The sequence below is a fragment of the Heterodontus francisci genome, chromosome 36, assembly GCF_036365525.1.
Source record: "Heterodontus francisci isolate sHetFra1 chromosome 36, sHetFra1.hap1, whole genome shotgun sequence".
Classification (NCBI taxonomy): domain Eukaryota; kingdom Metazoa; phylum Chordata; class Chondrichthyes; order Heterodontiformes; family Heterodontidae; genus Heterodontus; species Heterodontus francisci.
In genome coordinates this window covers 34284778-34311728 of record NC_090406.1, presented here as the reverse complement: position 1 = coordinate 34311728, position 26951 = coordinate 34284778, and the positions used below count along the sequence as shown (strand labels likewise).

The 26951-nt window shown below is 41.7% G+C and overlaps 1 protein-coding gene across 1 annotated transcript in view; it reads right to left on the bottom strand.

The window, feature by feature from the left end:
* Positions 1-21901: 21901 nt before the first annotated feature.
* Positions 21902-26951, bottom strand: part of LOC137351742 (protein-lysine 6-oxidase-like) — a 42773-nt gene continuing 37723 nt past the window's right edge. Inside the window, exon 7 of the mRNA XM_068016528.1 lies at positions 21902-25936. Within this exon, the coding sequence (XP_067872629.1) occupies positions 25930-25936 (7 nt within the window). The 3' untranslated portion in view covers positions 21902-25929. The remainder of the gene's footprint in view (positions 25937-26951) is intronic.

Genomic DNA, 26951 nt, shown 5'->3' with positions numbered 1-26951 from the left:
CTTGCCGGAAGTCCCAGAAAAATTAATAGCCGATAGGGGACAGGGACTTAATACAATTAACGTAAGTAAGTAACGTAAGGACCTGACAGTTTCCATCCGAGGGTGTTAAAGGAAGTAGGGGAGCACATTGTAGATGCCCTAACTATAGTCTTTCAGAGTTCCCTAGATTCAGGAGTGGTCCCTCTGGATTGGAAAGTTGCACGTTACTCCACTTTTTAAGAAGGGTGAAAGGGGGAACCAAGGAAATTAGACCAGTTAGCCTGACATCTGTGGTGGGCAAGTTGCTGGAGTCTATAATCAAGGACCGGTGGCTGAACACCGAGAAACATTTCAGTTAATCAGGGACAGTCAGCATGGATTCATGACGGGAAGGTCATGCCTGACAAATCTCATTGAATTTTTTGATGAGGTGACTAAGGTAGTGGACAAGGGAGTGTCTATGGATGTTATTTATATGGACTTCCAGAAGGCATTTGATAAAATCCCACATAAGAGACTGCTAACTAAGGTAGAAGCCCATGGAGTTGAGGGCAAATTATTGACGTGGTTAGAAAGTTGGTTGAGTGGTAGGCGACAGAGAGTGGGGATAATGGGTAAGTACTCCGATTGGCAGGATGTAACTAGTGGTGTCCCGCAGGGATCTGTGTTAGGGGCCTCAATTGTTCACATTATTCATTAACGACTTGGATGATGGCATAGTAAGTCATATATCCAAATTTGCTGATGATACAAAGTTAGGCAGCATTGTAGACAGTCTAGATGATAGCATAAAATTGCAAAAAGATATTGACAGACTAGGTGAGTGGGCAAAACTGTGGCAGATGGATTTCAATGAGGGCAAGTGTGAGGTTATCCATTTTGGACCAAAAAAGGATAGAGCAGGGTACTTTCTAAATGGGAAGCAGTTAAGTACAGTGGATGTCCAAAGAGACTTGGGGGTTCAGGTGCATAGATCTTTAAAATGCCACGAGCAAGTGCAGAAAATAATCAAAAAGGCTAATGGAATGCTAGCCTTTATATCTATAGGATTGGAGTATAAAGACACAGAGGTTATGCTGCAGCTGTACAAAACCCTGGTTAGACCCCACTTGGAGTAGTGTGAGCAGTTCTGGGCACCAAACCTTAGGAAGGATATATTGACCTTGGTGGGAGTGCAACGTAGGTTTACAAGAATGATACCTGGACTACAGGGGTTAGTTATGAGGAGAGATTACACAAATTAGGCCTGTTTTCGCTAGAATTTAGAAGGTTAAGGGGGTGATCTGATCGAAGTCTTCAAGATATTAACAGGAAAAGACAGGCTCGATAAAGATAAACTATTTCCACTGATTGGAGATTCTAAAACTTGGAGGCATAGTCTAAAAATTAGGACCAGACCGTTCAGGAGAGATGTTAGGAAGCACTTCTTCACGCAAAGGGTGGTAGAGGTTTGGAACTCTCTCCCACAAACAGCAGTTGAAGCTAGAACAGTTGTTAACTTTAAATCTGAGATAGATAGATTTCTGTTAAGCAAAGATATTAAGAGATATGGGCCAAAGGCAGGTATATGGAGTTAGGCCGCAGATTGAATGGTGGGACAGGCTCAAGGGACTGAATGGCCTACTCCTGTTCCTATCTTCCTATGTTCCTAAGTCCAACAAGAGAGGGCGCAGTTTTAGATTTATTTTTAGGAAATGAAGATGGGCAGGTGGAAGGAGTGGTAGTGGGAGAGCATTTTGGTGGTAGTGATCATAATTCAGTCAGTTTTAACATAATTATGGAAAAGGACGGAGATAGAACAGAAGTTAGAGTTCTCAATTGGGGCAGGCCAATTTTACTAAGCTGAGGAGTGATTAAGCGAAATTGGACTAGAAACAGCTACTTGAAGGTAAATCAATCTCAGATCTGTGGGAGGCATTCAAAGGGGAGATTCAAGTGGTTCAGAATAAACATGTTCCAACAAAGAAAAAGGGTGGGAGAGCCAAATCTAGAGCCCCATGGACGTCAAGGAGCTTACAAGGTAAGATAAGGCAGAAAAGGAAAGCTTATGTCCGACACCGAGCACTCAATACTACAGAAATCCGAGATGAGTATAGAAAGTGGAGGGGTGAAATCAAAAAGGAAATTAGGAAAGCTGAGAGAGGGCATGAAAGAGTATTGGCAAGCAAAATCAAGGTGAACCCAAAGATGTTTTATCAATACATTAAGAGTAAGAGGATAACTAAGGAGAGAGTAGGGCCCATAAAAGTCCAAAAAGGTAACCTGTGTGTAAGGGCGGAAGATGTTGGTGTTGTTCTTACTGAATACCTTGCGTCTGTTTTCCGAATGTGGGGGATGATGCAGATATTATAGTTAAGCAAGAGGGGTGTGAAGTATTGGATGTGATAAACATAGGGAGAGAGGAAGTATTATTGGGATTAGCGTCCTTGAAAGTTGATAAATCACCAGGCCCAGATGAAATGTATCCCAGGCTGTTAAAAGAAGCAAGAGAGGAAATAGCGGAAGGTCTGACCATCATTTTACAGTCCCCACTGGATACTTGTGTGGTGCCGGAGGATTGGAGAATTGCTAGCGTTATACCTCTGTTTATAAAGGGAGCAAGGGATAGATCGAATAATTACAGGCCAGTCAGTCTAACCTCAATAGTGGGAAAACTATAGGAATCAATTCTGAGAGACAGGATAAACAGTCACTTAGAAAGGTACAGGTTAATCAAGGATAGTTAGCGTGGATTTGTTAAGGGAAGATCTTGTCTGACCAACTTGATCGAATTTTTTGAAGAATTAACAAGGAAGATAGATGAGGGTAGTGCAGTTGATTTTAGCAAGACTTTTGACAAGGTCCACATGGCAGACTGGTTAAAAAAAACTCCCATGGGATCCAGGGAAATGCAGCAAGATGGATACAATGTTGGAGATAACGAGGAGGATAGCTGTAGGCTGCAGGAAGATATTGATGGTCTGGTCAGATGGGCAGAAAACTGGAAAATGGAATTCAATCCGAAGAAGTGTGAGGTGTTGCATTTGGGGAGGTCAAACAAGGCAAAGGAATATGCGATTAATGGGAAAATACTGAGAAGTGTGGATGAAGTAAGGGACCTTGGAGTGAATGTCCACAGATCCCTGAAGGTAGCAGGACAGGTCGATAAGGTGGTTAAGAAGGCATATGGAATCCTTTCCTTTATTAGCTGAGGTTCAGAATATAAGAGCAGGGAGGTTATGCTGGAACTGTATAAACCATTGGTTAGGCCACAATTTGAGTACTGTGTGCAGTTCTGGTCACTTCATTACAGAAAGGATGTAATTGCACTAGAAAGGGTACAGGGGAGATTTACAAGGATGTCGCCAGGACTGGAAAAATGCAGCTACGGGGAAATATTGGATAGATTGGGGTTGTTCTCCTTGAAACAGAGAAGGCTGAGGGGAGATCTGCTTGAAATGTACAAAATTTTGAGGGGCCTGGATAGAGTGGAGGTGAAGGGCCTATTTACCTTAGCAAAGAGGTCAGTGACTAGGGGCCATAGATTTAAAGTGATTAGTAGAAGGATTAGAGGGGAGATGAGGAAATATCTTTTCACCCAGAGGGTGGTGATGGTCTGGAACTCACTGCCTGAAAGGATAATTGAGGCAGAAACTTTCAGCTCATTCAAAAGGAGTCTGGATATGCACCTCAAGTGCCGTAATCTGCAGGGCTATGGACCAAATGCTGGAAGGTGGGATTAAAATGGCTGGATCGTTTCCCGGCCAGCACAGACACCAGAGGCCAAGTGGCCTCTTTCTGTGCCTAAACTTGCTATGATTTTTATGATTCTATGAATACAAAGCCTTGCTCTTCCTTTTTCTCCTACTTCTGTGGCTTGAGAAGAGGCAGGCCGCTCAAATCCCTGCTCTGACTACGAAGATGCTCTTGGCCAATGTCCTCTGGTTTTGGAGATCATGAGGGCTTTGCCAAAGAATACTCCACCTGCACCTGTGCAGGGGCAGACTCAGCCATTGGAGACGAGGGAGCATATGGACTACTGACCAAGTGGGGGTCAATGTGTGACAAGTGGAAGCACTTTGAGTGGAATTCCCACTTGTATATTCCCGTTTGCTATCATCCCTCTCGATGTCCAGCCATATTTCACTGCTACCATTGTGGTGGATAGCGCTTTAATGCTGATCAATGCAGCACTGTAAGGCCAAGGGTAAGGTAGAATCATAGAAATCATAGAATGTTTAAAGCACAGAAAGAGGCCACTTGGCCCATCGTGTTTGTGCCAACCGGAAAATGATCCACCTATTGTAATCCCACCTTCCAGCATTTGGTCCGCAGCCCTGCAGTTTACGGCACTTGAGGTGCATATCCAGACTCCTTTTGAATGAGTTGAGGGTCTCTGCCTCAACTACCCTTTCAGGCAGTGAGTTCCAGACCCTCACCACCCTCTGGGTGAAAAGATTTGTCCTCATCTCCCCTCTAATTTTTCTACCAATCACTTTAAAATCTATGCCCCCTCATGAGTGACCTCTCTTCTAAGGTGAATAGGCCCTTCACCTCCACTCTATGCAGGCCCCTCAAAATTTTGTACATTTCAATCAGATATCCCATCAGCCTTCTCTGTTCCAAGGAGAACAACCCCAGCCTACCCAATCTTTCCTCATAGCTGCATTTTTCAAGTCCTGGCAACATCCTCGTAAATTTCATCTGTACCTTCTCTAGTGCAATTACATCCTTTCTGTAATGAGGTGACCAGAACTGCACACAGTACACAAGTTGTGGCCTGACCAATGGGTTATACAGTTATACAGTTCTAGCATAACCTCCCTGCTCTTGTATTCTATACCTCGGCTAATGAAGGAAAGGATTCCATATGCCTTCTTAACCACCTTATCGACCTGTCCTGCTACCTTCAGGGATCTGTGTCCCTTACTTCCTCTACACTTCTCAGTATTTTCCCATTAATCGTGTATTCCTTTGCCTTGTTTGACCTCCCCAAATGCATCACCTTACACTTCTCCAGGTTGAATTCCATTTGCCACTTTTCTGCCCATCTGACCAGACCATCAATATCTTCCCTCAGCCTATTGCTATCCTCCTTGCTGTCTACCACACGGCCAATGTTTGTGTCGTCTGCAAAATTATTGATCATGCCCCCTACATTTATGTCCAAATCGTTAATATATACCACAAAAAGCAGGGGACCCTGTACTGAGCCCTGCGGAACACCACTGGAAACAGCCCTCCAGTTGCTAAAATAGCCATCAACAATTACCCTTTATTTCCTGCCACTGGGCCAATTTTGTATCCACCTTGCTGCAATTCCCTGGATCCCATTTAATTTTTTAACCAGTCTTCCATGTGGGACCTTGTCAAAGGCCTTGCTAAAATCCATGTAGATCACATCAACTGCACTACTCTCATCTATCTTCCTTGTTGCTTCTTCAAAAAATTCAATCAAGTTGGTCAAACAAGATCTTCCCTTAACAAATCCATGTTAACTATCCTTGATTAACCTGTGCCTTTCTAAGTGACAGCTTATCCTGTCTCTCAGAATAGATTCCAATAATTTGCCCACTACTGAGGTTAGACTGACTAGCCTGTAATTATTCAGTCTATCCTTTGCTCCCTTTTTAAACAGAGGTACAACGTTAGCATCTCTCCAATTCTCCAGCACCACACCTGTATCCAGTGAGGACTGGAAAATGCTGTTTCCTCTTTTGCTTCTTTTAACAGCCTGGGATACATTTCATCTGGCCCTGGTGATTTATCAACTTTCAAGGATGCTAATCCCATTAATAATTCCTCTCTCCCCATATTTATCACATCTAATACTTCACACTCCTCCTCCTTAACTACAATATCTGCATCGTCCCCCTCTTTTGTGAAGACAAACGCAAGATATTCATTAAGAACCATACCAACATCTTCTGCTCCTACACATAGGTTACCTTTTTGGTCTTTTATGGGCCCTACTCTCTCCTTAGTTAACCTCTTACTCTTAATGTATTGATAAAACATCTTTGGGTTCACCTTGATTTTGCTTTCCAATATTCTTTCATGCCCTCTCTTTGCTTTACTAGTTTCCTTTTTGATTTAGCCCCTCCACTTTCTATACTCATCTCGGCTTTCTGTAGTATTGAGTTCTTGGTGTCGGACATAAGCTTTCCTTTTCTGCCTTATCTTACCCTATAGGCTCCTTGACATCCATGGGGCTCTAGATTTGGCTCTCCCACCCTTTTTCTTTGTTGGAACATGTTTACCCTGAACCCCTTGAATCTCCCCTTTGAATGCCTCCCACTGTTCTGACACTGATTTACCTTCAAGTAGCTGTTTCCAATCCACTTACACTAAATCACTCCTCAGTTTAGTAAAATTGGCCTTGCCCCAATTGAGAATTCTAACTCCTGTTCTATCTGTGTCCTTTTCCATAATTATGTTAAAACTGACTGAATTATGATCACTACCACCAAAATGCTCTCCCGCTGCCACTCCTTCCACCTGTCCATCTTCATTTCCTAAGACTAAGTCTAAAATTACGCCCTCTCTTGTTGGACTTGCTACATACTGGGCAAAAAAGTTCTCCTGAATGCACCTCAAGAATTCTGCTCCCTCAGTTCCTTTCACACTAAAACTATCCCAGTTAATATTGGGGTAGTTAAAATCCCCTACTATTACTGCCCTGTTGTTATTGCACTTCTCAGAGTTTTGCCTACATATCTGCTCTTCTATCTCCCTCTGATTGTTTGGGGGTCTATTGTATGCTTCCAGCAGTGTGATTGCCCATTTTCTGTTCCTTGGCTCGATCCATTTGGCCTCATTTGATGAACCTTCCAACATTATCATCCCTCCTCACAGCTGTAATAGTTTCCTTGACCAAAATTGCCACATCCCCTCCTTTCTTATCCCCCTCCCTATCGCATCTGAAAACCCTATAACCAGGGCCATTCCTGTCCCTCTTTAAGCCATGTTTTTGTCATCCTATTTAAGATGGCAGGCATGTTGGCATCCAGAATCTGCACAGCCATGGTTAAGGTATGCATGGATTCCGCTGATAGTGTTCTACTCCATTAAGCCAGGCAGTGAAGGATAGAACTGGAGCCTAATCTTTGCACACTTTTATAAGCTTTTATTTACAGAGATACACATTACAAACATGTACCTCCTCACATAACCACCACAGTTTTAGTCTGTTCCTATTTATAGGAGCACAGGTGAATCCCAGTTAATGCTCAGCACCTACATACAATTAAACACACAATTAATATACAATTAACAGCACGTTTGATTTACCATGGAGCTGGCCACTCGATCCATTCAAAAACGCATCATTGCAATGCCCTGTGATATCAAGGCACTCATATTTGAGGCAGATTCTTCTATTCTCTTTGTAGCCATGGTCAGTGTGCTGTCAGTGCATCAAACATTGTCTGTTGCTATTTAATGATTATCCTTTTCATCAATGGCCCCCAGGGTACAGCATATGTTCAGCTGAGCAGAGCTTGGAGACGGCTGCACCCTCTATCATGGACTCTCCACTGCTATCCCTGCCACCACTGTCTGCTCATGCTCACTTCTGAAGTGTGAGTCACCAGGTGAAAACCCAACCATGTGACTAACTGCTCCCACTGAAGTGTGAGTATCTGAGCTCTTATGTGGTAGGCATGAGTCCCGAGAAGGTGCACCCTCAGAAGGACTGAGCTTTACTGAGAAATCAGTGGCAGCAACCTCCACTAACTTCTGCTGCCTGCGTGAAGGCCCTGTCGGAGATAAAGGATATGTATTAGTCCTAGCAAGGTACAAAGATGTTGCAAGTTATCATTATGAGGATGATCATATTTCACAAATTGTTGAAATCAAGTCAACACGATTGAGTGGTATATGACATATGGGTCACTATTAATTATTTGTGTCACAAGGTATCTGAGGTATCTGGGAACTCCCTGTTTCCCCATCTTTGGCAGCCAGGTCTGATCTCCAACAACTCTTCCTCTGCCCTTATAAATTGGGAAATGTGTGGAGAGCCACCTCCAGTTCTGGCCCTGTCTCTTATGTTCTGTGCTCTCTTCTCACGCAATGAGTTATTATAATGGGCTGTGTTCACCAAATGGATGGTGTACGTTTGGTGAGGATGACTGACGGAGAGGCATGAAATTGCACAAGGATGAAAGTGAGTGGGAATGGTGAATGGTTAGATAGGGATGTGAGGAAGTGCATATAAAGAGAAGGATGGGTGGGTGTGAGGAGTGATGTGTGGAAGTAGGCTAGAGAAGGCAGAGTGAGGGATTGGGGTAATGTACACAGGTGGATGTAGGTGAATGTGCCACTGTATTCACCTTTCTTGACCTGTTTCAGTCATTAAAGTGCTTCATACACTGAATATATGAACATGGCACTATACTCCTGCTGTTGACCTCTGCCACCTCCAATCATACCTTCTTGATATCTGTAGAAGGTTTATTCCTGATGCTGGGGAAGAGTTTCCCTCTCTGACTCCTCACTGCTCCCAGCAACACATCAAGGGAGGCAGTGTTAAAGTAGGGTGAAACCTTTGAGCGTCTGGATTCCATACTGAAACTGCTCTGAAACTACTCCCTGTGTTGCTTTCAACTCCAAGCTCTTGCAAATTCAAAATAAAAACAGAAGATGCTGGAAATACTCAGCAAGTCAGGCAGCATCTGCCGAGAAAGAAACAGAGTTAACATTTCAGGTCAATAACCTTTTGTCAGAACCCAGTAGACAAACTCTTTCAAATGTTTTTGCTGTTTGCCTCCATTATAAAGGGGAAGCCAACATAACAAACTAGGGTCAAGCTTCAGTCAACTGTATTCTCCTGACTATGCTTGGGAGTAGATGTAAAATGTCAAGCCAGACTATAAGACAATGCTCATGGGAGCAAGAATGCCAAACCAATCTTCTGTCTGTAGAATTCTTTTTTGTTTGTTTATAGGATGTGTGCATCATGGGCATCACTAGCAAAGGCCAACATTTATTGCCTATCCCCAATTGCCCTTGAGAACGTGGTGGTGAGCCTCCTTCTTGAATTGCTCCAGTCCATGCGGTCTAGGTACATCCAAGTTCTGTTATAGAGGGAGTTCCAGGATTTCGACCATGCAAAAGTGAAAGAACGGTGATATATTTTCAACTCAGGATGACTTGGAGAGGAAGTTGCAGGTGATGATGTTCCATGTGTCTGTGGCTGTTGTTCTTCTAGGTGATAGAGATCACGGGTTTGGATGGTGCTGTCAAAGGAGCCTTGGCAAGTTGCTGCAGAGCATCTTGTAGATAGTACACAACTCAGCCACAGTGCACAGATGGTTGAAGGAGTGAATGTTTAAGGTGGTGGATGGGGTGCCAGTAAAGTGGGCTGCTTTGTCCTGGATGGCATCAAGCTTTCTGACTGTTGTTGGAGCTGCACACATCCAGGCAAGTGGGGAGAATACCATCACAATCGTGACTTGAGCCTTGTAGATGGTGGACAGACTTTGGAGAGTAAGGAGGTGAGATAATCACCTCAGAATTCTCATCCTCTGACTGCTCTTGTAGCCACAGTATTTATGTGGCTGTTCCAATAAGTTTCTCATCAATGGTAAGCCCCAGATGTTGATAGTGGTGGTTCAGTGATTGTAATGCCATTAAATGGCAAGGGGAGATGGTTAGAGACTCTCTTGTTGGAGATGGTCATTACCTGACACTTGTGTGACATGAATATTACATGCCACTTATTAGGCCAAGCTTGAATGTTATCCAGGTCTTGCTGCATGTGGGCATGGACTGCTTCATTATCTGTAGAGTTACGAATGGAACTGAACACTGTGCAATCATCAGCAAACATCCCCACTTCTGACATTATGATGGAGGGAGCATCATTGATGAAGCAGCTGAAGATGGTTGGGCCTAGTACACTGCCCTGAGGAACTCCTGCAGCGATGTCCTTGGGCAGAGATGATGGGCCTCCAACAACCACAACCGGCTTCCTTATTACTGGGTATGATTCCAACTAGTGGATAGTTTTCCCTCTGACTTCAATTTTACTAAGGCTGCTTGATGCCACTGTCGGTCAAATGTGGTGTCAATGGCACAGTCTCACCTTACCTCTTGAATTCAGCTCTTTTGTCCATGTTTGGACCAAGGCTATAATATGGTCTGGAGCCGAGTGTTCCTGGCTGAATCCAAACAGAGCATCGGTAAGCAGACTATTGCTGAGTAATTACCCCTTGATTGCACTATTGATGACACCTTCCATCACTGTGCTGATGACTGAGAGTAGACAGATGGGGTGGTAATTGGCCAGATCAGATTTGTCCTGCTTTTTGTGGACAGGACACACCTGGGCATTTTTCCACATTGTCGGTGTTGTCACTATACTGGAACAGCTTGGCTAGGGGCACAGCTAGTTCTGGAGCACGTCTTCAGCAATACAGCTGGGCTGTTTTCTGGGCCCATAGCCATTTCTGTATCTAGTGCGCTTAGCTGTTTATTGATATCAAATTGGCTTAAGACTGGCATCTCTGATACTGGGGACCTCAGGAGGAGGCCAAGATGGATCATCCACTCAGCACTTCTGGCTGAAGATGGTTGCAAATGCTTCAGCCTTGTCTTTTGTACTGAGGTACTGGGCTCCCCCATCATTGAGGATGGGGATACTTGTTGAGCTTCCTCCTCCCCTTACTTGCTTATTCTTACTGCATTGTCCAAAGTGATTACTCAACCCATTTGGGATTGGTTTATCAATACAGCATGCTTTCACTGGTACCCAAAATGGCCATCACCTATTTGGCTCTAATAATCCTCTGTTACTAAGCAAGAGAATAACCTTCTGACACTTTGTGAGCTAACATATGAAGAACAGCTACTTGGGGCAGGTTGGCAGGGTCCTGGGGAACCTCCAGTAAATGGTCAGGACCTTCAATAGAGGAGTAGAGAAAATTGTGGATAAAAACAATCTTGGAATGTATAAGTTGTAGACGAATATTAGGGAAAAGGAATATATAAAAATAAATGTTCCAGTCTGATGTAATTCCAGCTTTAATATGCCTTTCCACATCACTCTGTCAAACAGGAAGAACACTATTTAAATATCTGTTACATTGGTAAGGTAGCAATGTATTGCTGGATGTAAGTGTTGGCAATTCAGTCTGTCTGAGGTCATTGAAAACATGAGAAAGAACAAGTCTTACCTTTAGAGAGTTACAATTACATTTTGTTCAGTTAATTTGGAAAATACTAGCACATCTGTTTTCCTTCCATTTCAGGCTCCTATGAGATTTGTTAGACATTCAGAGTAGATATCAACAACAAGCTATCAACATTTCTCATTGAATCAGGTTCCGCTGCTCATTAATTATATTTTTTGCCGCTTCCTCAAAGGCTCATCAGGAAAATGCACCGTTCCATGTTGTACCAAGTCAAGCAGAGCAAGAAGGCTCCTCATTCTGTCTTTCCTGTACTGAGTTAGTTGATCTCACCCAAGATAACAAAATTGGTCTCAGCACTACGAGGGTAGAGAGAAGTGAAAAAGAACATCCAGGGTCCCTAGTGCTGTCATGATCTAGTGACTTCTACTGGAAAATGCACGTGCACACATTGGATGAGAGCAGGATCAAGATAAATTATGATGGCCTTCAGTCAAGTCGGCTGCCGAAACTCACTACTTAGACTTGCACATTAAGATTGGCCACTATGTGAGGTACTGAAGAGTAGCCAGCTCCTGTGGAACCCATGCTCAGCAAAGCTGGTACCTTCAAAAGAGAAGGAGAAAGGAGAGAATTAGTTGAGAAAAAATTGGTAAGGAAACATTACTTTTTTAAACAAACTAACAAATGGAAGTCCTGCCTGAGAATCCTGGTTAAACTGTGGCATAGCGTAGTGGTTATGATACTGGGATAACAATCCATCTGTCATGTGTTCAGATCCCACCACAGTAAGTTGTGCTTATATCTCATTTGTGAGTTGATATCGGAGAAAAAAATGACCATGAAAACTATTAGATTGCTGTAAAAACTCAGCTGGTTCAATAATATCCTTCAGGAAAGGTAACCTATCACCCTTACTCAGTCTGACCCACAAATGACTCCAGTACCACATGGCATCACCAACATCATGGAAACAATGAATAAAAAAACAAGTTGTGTGTTCTGGAGCCAGGGCATGAATAAGATAATTTCACTATCATCAGCTTAAGCTCTTTTCATAATTTGATAAAGTAACATTGAAAAGAAAAGGAGAGAAGATCAGGATTTAGCAGTTAGGGTCATAATATTTGAGGTTTCAATGTCTTTAGATTGTTGAAGGAGGAAGGGAAGATTGAGGGGGTAAGAAATTCCATGGTTTTGAGGTCCTGGAAATGAATGAGTTAGAGTAGGAGATGGTTGATGAGTGTTGATTTCAACACAATGATGATGCAAGGAGGATGAGGCTGTATGTAGGAGAGGACAGTTGGGTCATTGGAGGATGAAGAGATGAAAGTTCAAAGGAGCAGTATCATAATGAAACGAAAACAGAAAATGCTGAGAAATACTCAGCAGGTCAGACAACATCTGTGCAGAGAACAAATGAGTTAATATTTCTGTGTGGACCCTTTATCAAAGCTGGAGGAAAGATGAACAGTAATTGAAAAATAAACAGGACAAAGGGAATGTAGAGGCCAGAAAAATACACGTGCACAAACTAGAAAAGAAATAGAATAACTTGTGAAATGGGAAATGACTAAAATGATATTAGTGTGAGACAATAACATAATGAAAGAAGTCAAAGAAATAAGGACATTTACGAGACAAAGAGAATGTATGAAAAGCTGTCAGATTTGGGAAATGAGGCAGATAGAAATGGATGCATGAAACACTAAGAAAGTTGAGCAGGTTCCAGCCGTCCAGGAGCTTAGGAGCAGAAAAACGCAGGTCGATATCAACAGTGCAGACCAGCCCACCAGCACTGTGCCAATAGAGGGACCTCACCCAAATACCAACCCATCCCTCCCTAACTGCATCCTGACAAACCAGCACGTCCATCCAACATTGTTAGCATTTCTTTCCAAAGGGAAACACAGCCAATGCCTGAAGTTAAGGCCAGAGGGCTTTTTTTATTCATCCATGGGATGTGAGCATTGTTGCAAGGCCAGCATTTGTTACTCATCTCTAATTGCCCTTGAGAAGGTGGTGGTGTGCTGCCTTCTTGCACTGAACATCTGGTGTAGGTACACCCACAGTGCTGTTAGGAAGGGAGTTTCAGACTTTTGATTCAGCTACAGTGAAGGAATTCTGATATAGTTCCAAGTTCAGGATGGTGTGTGACTTGGAGGGGAACCTGCAGGTGGTGGTTTTTCCATGCATGTGCTGCCCTTGTGCTTCTAGGTGGTAGAAGTCACGGATTTGGAAGGTGCTGTCAAAGGTGGCATGGCGAATTGCTGCAGTGCATCTGCATCAGTGGTGGAGGCAGTGAATGTTTAAGGTGGTGGATGGGGTGCCAGTCAAGTGGGCTATTTGTCCTGGATGCTATTGTGCTTTTTGTGTGTTGTTGGAGCTGCACTCATCCAGGCAAATGGAGACTATTCCATCATACTCCTAATTTGCACCTTGTAGATGGTGGACAGAAGTTGAGTTACTTGCCACAGAATTCCCAGCCGTTGATGTGCTCTTGAATTTATTTGGCCGATCCAGTTAAGTTTTGGGTCAATGGTAAACCACCCCCCACCCCCCCTCCCCAGGATGTTAATGGTGGGGGAATTCAGCGATGGTAATGCCATTGAACATCAAGGGGAGATGGTTAGATTCTCTCTTGTTGGAGATCGTCATTGCCTGGCACTTGTGTGGCACGAATGTTTCCCCACTGCGAGTAATGAATACAGTATATCTGATTAGAGGAAGTACATATAAAGTGCTGTATCACCCAGCATGAACATTTGACTCCTGGATAATGGTGGAGCAGGAGATAAAAGGGCAAGTTTTGCATCTCCTGTGCTTGCATACAAAGGTGCCGGGGAATGGAAGAGTGAACCAAGGTACTATTGAAAGAATTGTCCCTTTGGAAAATGGAGAAGGATAGGAAAGATCACAGTGACATTGCTAAAATAGAGAGAAAAACAAGAATGGTTCTGACAGATTAGAAGTAGAGGTGAGAGGGACAAGATATCAGAAACAAGTTGTTTCTTGCTTAATATTGCACTCATTACTCTAATTTAATTTCCCTATTCCATTTTATGAGGATATGATTTAGTAACGTGCCTGACCACCCTCTGATAACTGCAAAGTATTGAGGTTTTTTTCAACATTAGGCTGTACAATTTCACTGAAGATGATGCTGCAGAATAAACCCATCTGTTCCAGAGCAGGAAGCGGTTCACAGCCAAGTGAAATAAATAGTACTCACATTGTGTGTATGCGCTCAAACAAAACTGACAGTTATGATTCCTTCATTGTTCCCACAAACAATCTTGTCCCAGACGGGTCTAATTCATGATTGATTCTGACATGCAGTCCCAAATAAATCATTTTTTGTTAATAAATAGAACCTAGACCAGGTTAAGTAAATACCAAATGACTAGAAATGAACAGAGAGGATGGTGTTGGGCTCAGTCACTTCCCCAAATCTCTTGACATGTTTAGTTCCCCTAAACACAAGAGGGTTGAAATTCTTGTATGCTCTATTTTAATGATTTTATTAATATAACACACAATGCAATGAACCAATACACTGAAAATAAAGCATAGGAGAACTTCTTATCCCCAAGAAACAGAAGAACCTTTATACTGGGTCATGAGACTATAAGGGAACACAAGTATATCCCTTTGAGGCTGTTTTATTTTGTTAACTGTGGCAGCTCTGTATCTCCTTAATCCTAATTCCATGTCTTTTCTTCTTAATGCCTTTGTTTCTCAAGTATCTTTCTCCTTTTTAAACACCTCAGTTGATTCTGAATCTGTGGCCTTCACAGCATTATGTTTCACATTCTCTAACTATTTGTATGAATCAGTGTTTCCTGAATATACTTTTGATCAGCTTAGCTCAAATTCTAAGATTCTCTGCCCTTTTTCTGGATTTCCCTTCAAAAGGGAAGAGTCATTCCAGTCCTATCCTGCCAATTCTCTTCATTATTTTAAACACTTTGATTAGATCATCCCATAGTCTCAATATCTCCAGGGAATATAAATTTACTATCATAGTTAACTTTCAAATTTAGCTTCATCCCAGGTATCATCTGATTCAAAGAAATCTCCATCAAATTCTCAAAAACATAAGTTGAGGCTAAGAAGATTAACTCCAACAAAAAGAGCTGATAAATACTTGTTTGAGAATGGAATTAAGTTTTTCAGGATCTAAATATTATCCTAATAGAACCTGTTTACTTGTTCTATAGATTTTGGGACAGTCTTGCTTCCTATTAGTATTCCTTTGGTTTCTCTCGATGACTACAACAGAAAATGGTCCCTCTGCTCCTCTACACTTCTCAGTATCCTACCATTTATTGTGTGTACGCTTACCTTGTTAGCCTTCTACTAATGCATTACCTCACACTTTTCCAGATTGAACTCCATTTGCCACTATTCTGCCCACCTAACTAGTCCATTGATATCTTCCTGCAGTCTATAGCTTTCTTCTTCATTATCAACCACACGGCCAATTTTTTTATCATCTGCAAACGTCTCACCACAATAAGCAAGAGATTTAGCACTGAGCCCTGTGGAACCCCACTGGAATCAGACTTCCAGTCACAAAAACACCCATAGATCATTACCCTTTTCTTCCTACTTCTGAGCCAATTTTGGATCCAACTTACCACTTTGCCTTGGATACCATGGCCTTTTACTTTCGTAACCAGTGTGTCATGTGGAACCTTATCAAAAGTGTTGCTAAAATCCATATAGACATCAAATTCAATCATATTAGTCAGACACAACCTTCCTTAACAAATCCGTGTTGATTGTCTTTGATTAATCCATGTCTTTCTAAATCAAGATTCATCCTGTCCCTCAGAATTTTTTCCATTCATTTTCCCACCAACGAGGTTAGGCTGACTTGCCTATCCCTTTCTCCCTTTTTAAACAATGGTACAATGTTAGATGTCCTCCTGTCCTCTGGCATCACCACACCTGTAGCCAGAGAGGATTGGAAAATGATGGTCAGAGCCTCCACTATTTCTTCTCTTAACTGCGTAGGATAGATTTAGTTCGGGCCTGGGGATTTATCCACTTTCAAACTTTTAATCCCCTTAATATTTCCTCTTTCGCTATGTTAATTTCAACTAATATTTCACACTCCTCCTCCCTGATTGCAATGTCTGTATCAGCCCTCTCTTTTGTGAAAACAGATGCAAAGTATTCTGCAGCAGGATACCAACGTCCTCCACCTCCACACACAGGTTACCCTTATGGTCCTTAATAGGCCCTACTCTTTCTTCAGTTATCCTCTTGCTTGTTATGTATTTATAAACAAATCTTTGGATTTTTCTTGATTTTACTTGCCAATATCTTTTCATACCTTCTCTTTGCTTTCCTAATTTCCTTTTTAATTGCACCCTTACACTTTTTATACTCCTTTAGGTTTTCTGCAGTATTGAGCCCTCAGTATCTGTCATAAGCGTCCCTTTTTTTTCTTTATCCTCTCCTTTAAACCGCTTGACATTGTTAAAGGGACTCTTGTTTTTAGAGCTCTATTACAGACAAAAAAGCACTTGGGCTGAATACTTACTCATTCTTGAAGAAACAGCAGATGAGATATGTTATGTTCCGAAACTGACATACAGTCTGGCCTCCGAGTACACGTAGACGGGTCACTGGGATCTTTTAGAATAATTCTTGTCAAGCAGCATTGAGAATTAATTTAGCAGGCTTTTCTTCAAAGACAGGAGACGAGATGAGTTCTCAGTGGACTTCTCAGGGTCTTTTAAAGAGGTGCTGGAAAGCTGAGCTGGATTGTGTTCTTCTCTCCTTCTTTGGGAATTCTTTTCTCTCCTTGGAAGTTCTCTCCTTCTTCTGCAGGTTTTTTAAAGAGATGGAAAAGGCTGGGCTGAGCTGGGGTTCTGTTCTTCAGTTTTATTTTTTAATACTCCAACTCCTTTTAAACAGTTCATTCCCAACTCCAAACAATTCAAAAGTTAAACTGGAAACAGAAAGTTCCCCTTCTAACCTGTCACTTCTCTGCACACATCTTCCCCAGTTACCAGGGTTTCCATTCTATTTTTAACTTGAGTCGTGTGACAACCAATAAATACTGTTGTCAAACAAGTCCTTTCAGTGTCCTCATGATGACCCTCTTGGAAAAAAACTGGTCCAGCAGTTCTTCAGTTTGACCATGAATCCTCAAAAAATATATTTAACAAAAACAGAAGCACTTTCAAAACAACATCCGGGGGCTCTTGATTTGTTAGTCCCACCCTTTTTCTTTAAGGGAATATACTTGCTCTGAACCCTTAGTATCTCTCCCTTGAATGCCTCCCACTGGTCTGGCACTGATTTATCTTCAAGTAACTGTTTCCAGTAGCTAAATAACATCACAGCCTAGTAACATTAGCCTTTCCCCAATTGAAAACATTTATTCCTGGCCTATCTTTGTCCTTTTCCATAACTACCCTAAATCTAAATGAATTATGATCATTTCCCCCACCAAGTGCTCCTCAAATGATACCCCTTCCACCTGGCCAGCTTCATTCCCTAAAACTGAGTCCAGGACCGCACCCTCTCTTGTTGCGTTTGCTATGTACTGGCTAAAAAAGTTCTCCTAAATGCATTTTAATAATTCTGCTCCTTCTGTGCCTTTCACACTAATTCTATCCCAGCCTGCCTTATTGTTTTGCACTTCTCAGAGTTTTGTCTATGTATTTGCTCTTCTATCTCCTTCTGACTGTTTGGGCTGTATAATACACTCCCAGTAATGTGATTGCCCCTTTTTTTTCTTCACTCCAACCCATATGGCCTCATTTGATGATCCTTCTAACATATCATCCCTCCTCACAGCTAAAATTGTTTCATTAATCAATATTGAGATCCTGCCTCCTTTTTATCCCTCTCTATCTCACCTGAAAACCTGTAACCAGGAATGTTGAGCTGCCATTCTTGCACTTCTTTCAATCATGTCTCAGTAATAGCCATATCATATTCCCATATGTCAATCTGTGCTCTCAGCTCATCTGTTTTATTCCCTAGATTTCTTGCATTGAAGTATATACCATTTAGCACTGCCAATCAACCTTGTTGTCTATTTTCTAATCTCCCTTGTTGTCTATTTTCTAGCCCTTTGTTTCCTCTGCTTACCAAACACGCTTACTAATTTTCTGCCTTCCATTTCCAACTTTTCTCCCTTCTGAATCTATTCTCAGGTTCCCATGCCCCTGCCAAACTAGTTTATACCCTCCCCAACAGCACTTGCAAAACCCTCTGTGAGGATATTGGTCCTGGTCCTATTGAGGTGCAACCCGCCCAGCTTGTAGCTGTACTAGAGGCTGCCCCCAGAAGCAATCCCAATGTCTCAGGAATGTAAAGCCCTCCCTCCTACACTATCTCTCCAGCCATATATTCAGCAGCTGTATCTTCCTATTTCTGTAGTCACTAGCACTTGGAACTGGAATAATCTGGAGATTACTACCTTTGAGGCCCTGCTTTTCAATCTCTCTCCTAACTCTCTAAAATTTGCCTTCAGGACCTCATCCCTCTTTCTGCCTATGTTATTGTTGTCAATATGGACCATAATCTCTGGCTGTTCACCCTCCCCAATGTCCAGAAACTATAGAGTGAGCTAAACAAAGTATGAGAGTGGGCCAAACAATGGCAGAGTAAATTTACTGCATTGAGTGTAAAGTATTGTACATAGGAAGGAAAAATGGGTGATATACATCCTTCATGAATGGTGTTGTAGTACCTCAGGATGAAGCTGAAAGTTACATAGGAATCTTAGTGGACTTGACACTTGATGCAGAGCAGGAATCAACAAAATTGATAGCATGTTGAGCTATAGAGCCAAACAGTACAATGCAAGTCAGATGAAGGTATAATGAAACTGTGCAGTGTGCTAGTCAAGACACATCTTGAGTACTGTGCCATCAAGGATCAAGGGAGACATTCAAGCACTAGAGGCTGTACAGAGAAGAGCAATGAAACTGATCCTTAGTGTCAAGGGTCAGAGTTATGAGGAAAGACTGGAGACATTTGGGCTTTAAAACCTAGAAGGGAGGTGTTTGAGAGATGATCATATAGAAGTGTATAAATAGTAATTAGTATGGAAAAGGTTACTCTGGAATGAGACTTTAAATTAAACAATGGGACAAGGAGACATAGATTCAAACTAGGAAAGAGAAACTTTCGGACTGATATCAGGGGGTTCTGCTTTACACAGGGAATGGTCTACAATTGGAACGGACTTCTGAGCAGAATGAGAGAGAGAAAACCCCAGAATTGTTTAACAATTAAATGCAGCAATCATGGGGGGTTGGGGTATATTCATATGAGTTAAGTGGCCTTCTGCATCCCCAAGTATCTTATGCTCTAATAAAATGGAGGGTTGGAGCCACATGGAGTAGCACCTCTGCTGAAGGGGAAAAGGACTGTAAGTGGCCCTTCGCCCGTATGCTGAACAGCATGACAATGAAAGAGTTGCTAGAGAACAAATTAAACTCAGCTTTAGCATTGCTACCATTGTAAGGAGCAAATTGTTACAAGAGTGCTTCTATATTTTGTAAAATATGTTTCTAAGGACTTATAGTTGAATTATTGACATTGATTCATCTGGAAGCTTGAAGAGATGCTGAACTTTGTGTTTTTTTTTTAAAAAGAGGTCACCAGAAGGATTCCTGCACTTGGCTTGTAAACAAACCCTTACTGGAAGGCACCTGTTTGCAGACAAAATACCAGCAGGGAGTTTTGACTTGGGGAGATGTTTACAAAGAAATGACAGGCCAAGATTTATCATGTTCAGGAGGTTTGACTTCTGGAATGTTTTGGTTTCATTTTGAATTTTTACAAAAGACATTCAGTTTTTGCCTGCCAAGAAAAACCCAGCTCATCATTCTCTCCTGGAAAGAAACCCTGCATATCTAGTGTGTCAGTCTCCTCTTTCCTCCTGTATTGAAGAACCCCTGCGTATCGTGTAAGTGGGAACTAAAACCCCTGTTGCCGCATTTCTGCTGTACAGCCATCTATACGCATTTGGGGCTCCAAACCAAAACAAAGGACATCTTTCCATATCTTTTTTTTCTTCAAGAATGAACAAGTATTCAGCCTCAGTGATTTTTTTTTTGTAACAGGTCTAAAACCAAAATCCCTTTTATTTTTCCAGTTAACTGGTGTGTGTGTGTGTGTGTGTGTGTGTGTGTGTGTGAGTGTGCTAAGTAAAAAGGGAACTTTAATATTTCAATCTCTGTGTTTATGCTTTACTTCATTACTAGTTAATACTTGTTTTACAATAAACTGATAATTTTGTTGTTTATCAAAGAAACCTGGTTGGTGTGTTTTATTCTGGGCTAAAAATAGAGTCTATGATTAACTATCAGTAAGTGGGAAAAAAAATTAAATATATGTTGTGACCCATGGAGAAGTGGAACTAGAATAAACAGTGCACTCCTCCTACCTCGGTTGTAACAAAATGATCTGAATCAAATGCCAATGTAGGTAAATTGCTGACATGGTTCATTGCCTGAATCCTATACTTGGCATATGAACGTGTTAATTTGTTGCCTAGGTTCCCTACAGGAGCATGTCTCCAAACTTTCATGGATAATTTCATAGAAAAATAGGATCAATTCATAGGAAAACACAAGGCCATATTTGGCATAACCCTTGGGTTGCATTTGAGAAAATAAAAGCTTTGTACATTCAATTATTTCCTCTTTTCTCTTTCTCCAAATCCCATTAACACAAAAGGACTGCTTGTTATTTTGCTGACTCGTACAACTGAGAGCATTCATCATGTGCAAGCCAACACAGCTCTTGACTTCAGAGTTGAAGTGTGTGGGCTCAGACATTGATGAAGTGGAGAAGGAAAACAAGTGCCAGCATAGACTGGGGCAAAGGAGAAAGAATGACAGCTGGTACTGAAGGGTTTAGAAGAAGGAAAAGTGTGCCAGTTTGAACTGGGAAAGTAAGAGTCAGCTGGAATGGAGATCAAGAAAAGTGGTAGCTAAAACAGGGGGAGGAAGGACCAGCTTGAACTGTGTTGGAAGAAAGTAGAATGGCAGAACTAATGTGGAGGGTGGAAGGAAGAAAGGAGAAAGAGTGACACATTAGATTGAGGAGGGGGAAGTAGAAGAGTAGCAGTATGAACTGAGAGGCCGGTTGGTGGAGAGAGTTTATTTGTGAAAGGGTTTAATAGGAACAGTGCTTCCAATGTGGGGCTGTAGAGGGTAGGGTGCTTCAGAACTGGAGTGGTTGGCCAGGGGCTTGGATGACAGAATGATTGAGGAGATCATTTTTAGGGATGTAATGATCTGGTTGATCTCTTGAAAATCCAGGCTGGGAATTTCCTCAGAGATGCTGCTCCAGTGAAGTTACAGCAGCAGAATGAGTGCAACTCTGAGGAAAGTCCTAGCTCTTATACTTAGAATCGGAAAGAAAAAAACACAATTGTATGTTCAAGGTTTAAAATTAAACAAAATGCATCAGTTTTGTTATAAATTAAAAATATTCCAGGAAAGTCATGCACTGGACTCCCTCTGGAAATGCACTACCAGTTTTGTTCCATCTGCATTTGGACTTTTCAATTAAGGCTTTCAAACACACATGTTTTTCCTTCAACACAAGTAAAGGAATGTTGGGTATAGCTAGTTACAAAGTCCATGTAATTGCTGTAGCTGTTTTCATATGTCAGGGCTGTTCTTGAGCTGTGTGCTATTTTGAAACGGTTGGTCAGCTTTTGCTAACTTTCTCAGTTAGCATGTATGTACCAATGGTGAAGCATGCCACATAGACATTGAGGACAGGAAGAAACTGCACAGTGCTTTCTCAATGGTTTTATTCTACACAATTAATCATATTTGTACAAACATTCCTTTCACACTAATGTATAAAAAGAAGAAAGCAGCTTAGAAATGACACTTTATCAAGTTTAAAAATATGGGGGAAAAGCCATTAGATCCTACAACATATTTTTTTGAAAGTAAAAAAGCTTCAAGAAACTTCAAGTCTTTGCTTTAGCTGCCTGCAATAAACTGGTCCCATGGCAAGTGTTGAACAGGAGTGCAGAAATTTAAGGAGTAAAGCAGGAGTTGTTCTTGTCCAAAATATTTTTCAATATTCATAACTCAATTTCTTGGGGAATAGGGTGCTCATCAGATGAGAAACTGATCTTTTACCTCTGGAGCCTGGATCCAAAACCAGCCCAGACTAATGGGATGAAAGTCTTCTGTCTGTTGTCTGTAAAGTACCTATGTGAAATGAGTTGGAGCACTCAACCCAGGTTCTAAAGGCAGAACAAATTTGGCACTTAGTTGGCAATCTCACTCAGATGCCAAAGTATTGCTGGTTTGGGAAATGGAAGAATGCCACACTGGCACTATAGAGGCTTTTGTCATAAAATGAGAAAGTGGTCAATTCCCAGCACTAATACAAGAACATAAGAAAAAGGATGAGTAGGCCACACAGCCCATCAAGCCTGCTCAGCCATTCAATAAGATGATGGCTGAACTTTTGCATTAACTCCACATTCCTGCTCTATCCCTATATCCCTCAATTTCCTCAGTTCCCAAAAATATACCAATCTCACTCTTGAATATACTCTTCAGCTGAGCATCCACAGCCATGAGGTACAAGAACATGTCAGGTCTCTTTCTCTCCAGGTAGTAGGGCAGAGTGCCAGGAGTCTCAGATTAGCTCCATTCATTTTAAGGAGAGCCAGATCTTCAGACTAACCTGAGCACTGATCTGGTACTTCCTGATTCTCAGCTCACTACACCAATAACTGGTATACAAGGTCTCTGAACCAACTTGGTGTGACGGAGACCCAATATTGGATATTTCTGCTGAAACCCAATCGGTCATAAGGATCGTGAATGGATTAATTTAGAAATATGAGAAAATCTCCCATTGACGTGCTCAGAGCAAGTCAGAGGATGAGCCTTTTTCATAATAACAGGAATATGAATATGTTGCAAATCATCCTAAAATAGAAAGTTGATAGATCATTGAATAGTTGACCTTAAAAAGCTCCATTAAAAGTACAAAACAACTTTTATAGGAGCTCTTGAGTAGTTTGGCAAGAATGGACCACACCATACAGGGTTTCAATAAACATTTTGAAGCTAGCTGTCAAAACATCAAGGAAGTCTTAAATATTAAGTTCTCGTTCCCAAAAGTTAGTCAAACAGACATTTTCTATTTTATTTTTGGCACTCCTATGTAATATTCATTCAATTAATGTGATTGGGTTTTCAAACCGTGAAACTCAAAAATTTTCATTTCTTTTTATTGTTTCTTCCCATCTGCTAAATGCTTACTTGTGTCAGAACTGTGATGAAAGGTCACTGACCTGAAATGTTAACTCTGCTTCTCTCTCCACAGATACTGCCAGACCTGCTGAGTATTTTCAGCATTTCTTGTTTTTATTTCAGATTTCCAGCATCTGCAGTATTTTGCTTTTATTATTATGCTTACTTGTGTCCTTGGACAGTGGGAGCTCAGTGCAGACCTCTGCCCTTCGTGCAAACATGACTGTGGCCTTCAAACATTTAAAGTCTCAGTTTATTGTTGAACTCGCACAGCAAAATTAAAATACAAAATTCAGCAAAAGACTCCTTACAAAAATAAATCCATGTCTGGGGACCTAAGATAACATAAACAAACTCCTGTTTAAATAAAAATGTGGGGACATTTGTTTTGATATCTAATCATGTTTAATGTTATTAAATGCAAAGTCTCTCACCCTTCCCTGACTATTTCAATATATTCTATTTGATTTAATGTCTTGTCAATAGTAAGTTATATGTTGAAATAAACTGCATTTTACAATTTCCTATGAGAGGAAGGATCCCTATGACTTGTCATTCTAGAGTATGCGCTAACACCTTTTAGACCACAGTCTTTGGTCACCTTGTTTCAGAACTTTAACTGGTTCTCAGAGTGTTCCCACAAACCTCAGGGTGTGTAATGAGTTATTTCAGCAAAAAAAAGATGATTCGTGTGTCCATCATCTCAGTCTATAATTATCCTATAACCATCAATCTCATTCCCAAATATTAATCCTGCTTCTTCTGAAAAGACTCAGAATTAATTTGCTTCTGCTGTGAGTCTGTTCCATATCCACTGCTTAGAGTTTCTTCTAATCTCACTTGAGACACAGTCATGTTAGAACTATGTTCTGTTTCCTGTTCCATATGGGATCAGCAGCACAAATATAAGGAGTTTTTAAAATCTCCAACACGTTTGAACTAAAGATTTCAAAGAATTTTGATTTTGCTTCTGAAAGACATTATAAAAAAAACGATATTCTATAGAACTTAGTGGGTGCAAATTGTCCAAGTAGAAAATTAGCTAATATTGTTTAAATTGAAAAGCCCAGGTGAAAGTCCAAGGTTCAAAAACATATGAGTGAAGGCAAGTTAAATCAGGAAAGTGATTAGGTGACACTAACCTGGGTTTTAAAAGCTTCAAGATTGTAGGAGTAAGGGAAAATGCTCAAGAGAGTACTTCTAAGGTACTAAATTGATAAACAGACAAGGAGAAAAGAAGAGAGATGGGAGCCACCTCAGAACACTGCAACATCCTCTGGCTTTTCTTCCCAGTGTCCTTGAGAGATGGTAGTGGCACCACGACCTGTCCAAAAAGATCTAATAATTGATTTGTCGAACCTTCTATTCTTCCCATGAGTGGAAGAAGGATGGCGTTATACTTGGTTCACAGAGCTAGATGTAAGACTTCAAATTTCATGTTGAACGTTTTCCATAAAGAAATTGTAAATGGGAGTTGGGGTAACAGAAATCTCTCAGCATAGTACAATAAAACACAAATAGCCTTGACCTCTCAAAAATTCTTTCATTCTTAAACTGGTCAATACACATAGTTCAGTTTTAATATAACTGAGTTTCATAGCTCCTTCCTGCAGGGAAGTACCTAACCTTCATTCAACAGCTGCCATGGCTATCACACTTAAAACCAAGAGTGAGCTACATGGGGAAAAGCAGTGGAAGAGTCAGGTTTTATTACTCTGGAGTGCAATGATGCACTTGATATTTCCTTTACTGTAAGCTCCTGATTCCAAGTGCCACCTTTGGCATTAGTTACATAGAAGCTCAATGGAGCAGACCAAATGGCCTTGTACTGCTAAAAATAGATGACTAGATCTTCTTAGACAGGCTATGATGTCACCATCATCTCTCAAGGACACTAGCAAGGAAAGCCACTGGATGCTGCAGCGTCCTGAGATCATTCTCATACTTTATTTCTTGTTTGTGTATCAATCTATCTCCTTAGTAATAATCTTGAATATTCTTCCTTCATCATCCTACAATCATTTAGACAGCAGGTATCACATCACAGAATTGCAGAAAAACATATCTAACTAATAATTCCAGCTAAATTATATTTCCCATAACTCAGCAAGACACGTCAAATCAGGGCTCACTCTGACTTTTAACAATGACCCTGTTCCCAGTGCCGGCCATTTTTGCCAAGGCAGGATCAGAGCTGCAAGGCTACCCCGCATCTACCACTGCCTCTCCCACCACCCAACAAGGCAGCCAGCCAATTAGGTTCATTAAGACGAGAACTGTACAGGGAAGGAGGGAGAGAGGGAGGAAGGGAAGGAGAGAATCGCAGATCATGCAGACTGCAAAATTGTATTAGAATTACCACAAAATTCCCTGCAAATATGCAACGATTATTCTAAATTGGTATCACTATGTTGTACATCTGCAGCAGAACTAAAATCACTGACTTTCTCCACAAAGCTGTTAAATGCAATGGCAAAACAAAACAAGCAAAAAGCAGGAGAGTATACACACTTCTGACCAACTATATAGAGTCCAGCAATTCACCATATAGAACTCGGGTCTCATCCTTAGTATCTGTTGAGAGAAAATGTTTTAAAATATTATAGTTGCATTGGAATAAATACTCCTTCATCAGAACCAGCCTAGAATAATGCTATCTTTGTGCCAAGGTGACAATCCCAGACAGTGGGCTGGATTTTTGGGTCCCGAGGGTGGGAACAGAGGCGGATGGGGCCCGAAAATACCTGCACTAGCTGGCGTGCCAGTTTCCTGACCCTATTCCAGTGCCAACCATTTTCACCATGGCAGGTACGGGGCCAGCAGGGCTACCCCTGCCAACCACCCACCCCCCCACCCCCCCCCACCCCACAATCACCTCACAAGGCAGGCAGCCAATTAGGCTCATTAAGAGCCTTGTTAACCACAGTTAAAGGAGGCCAACTGGGATTTTCCAATCGCCCTCCAGTTTCCTGACCCAACGGGGGGGCAATTTAACTGCCTGAAGGCAGGCACCCAGCAGCACTCCGGTGGGCCAGTGCTCCAGGCAGGCCTACAGGCCCTTCCTGCCTGGTTGGATGCAGGTGCAGCCAAAGATCACCCTGGAGAGGGAATCTGCCACCTTACCTCCGCACAGTGGTAGCCTGGCTGCTGAATCTATATTTTGTTTAAAGTTTTCAGAAAGTTGGTGAGAGGGTGCCTCACTGTTGAAGTGCCCTCTCAGTTACTTATCCTCTACTGCAGCCTGTTGTGCCTCTCAAGTTGGAAGGCCTCTGATTGGCCCTCCAACTTCGAGATCCTGCCCACCACCCTTGATTGGACAAGGAATCTGTCTCCATGCCAATTAAGAGGATATCTCCATGAAAATCCTAAAAAGTGACTGTTTCCTCCCCAAGAATAGGTTCGGGACCTGGAAACAATCCTGACTCCTGCCTCCCACCTGCAGAGGGAACATCCAGCCCAACGTCTTGCTTGTGGATCACAATCAATATTGTTGCATCATCGAGTGAAAGGCAATGAGTCTGATTCTGCGCTTAAATGACCTAATTTGAATCATCCCACTGTGGGCAATGACTAAATGGAAGCATTTCCA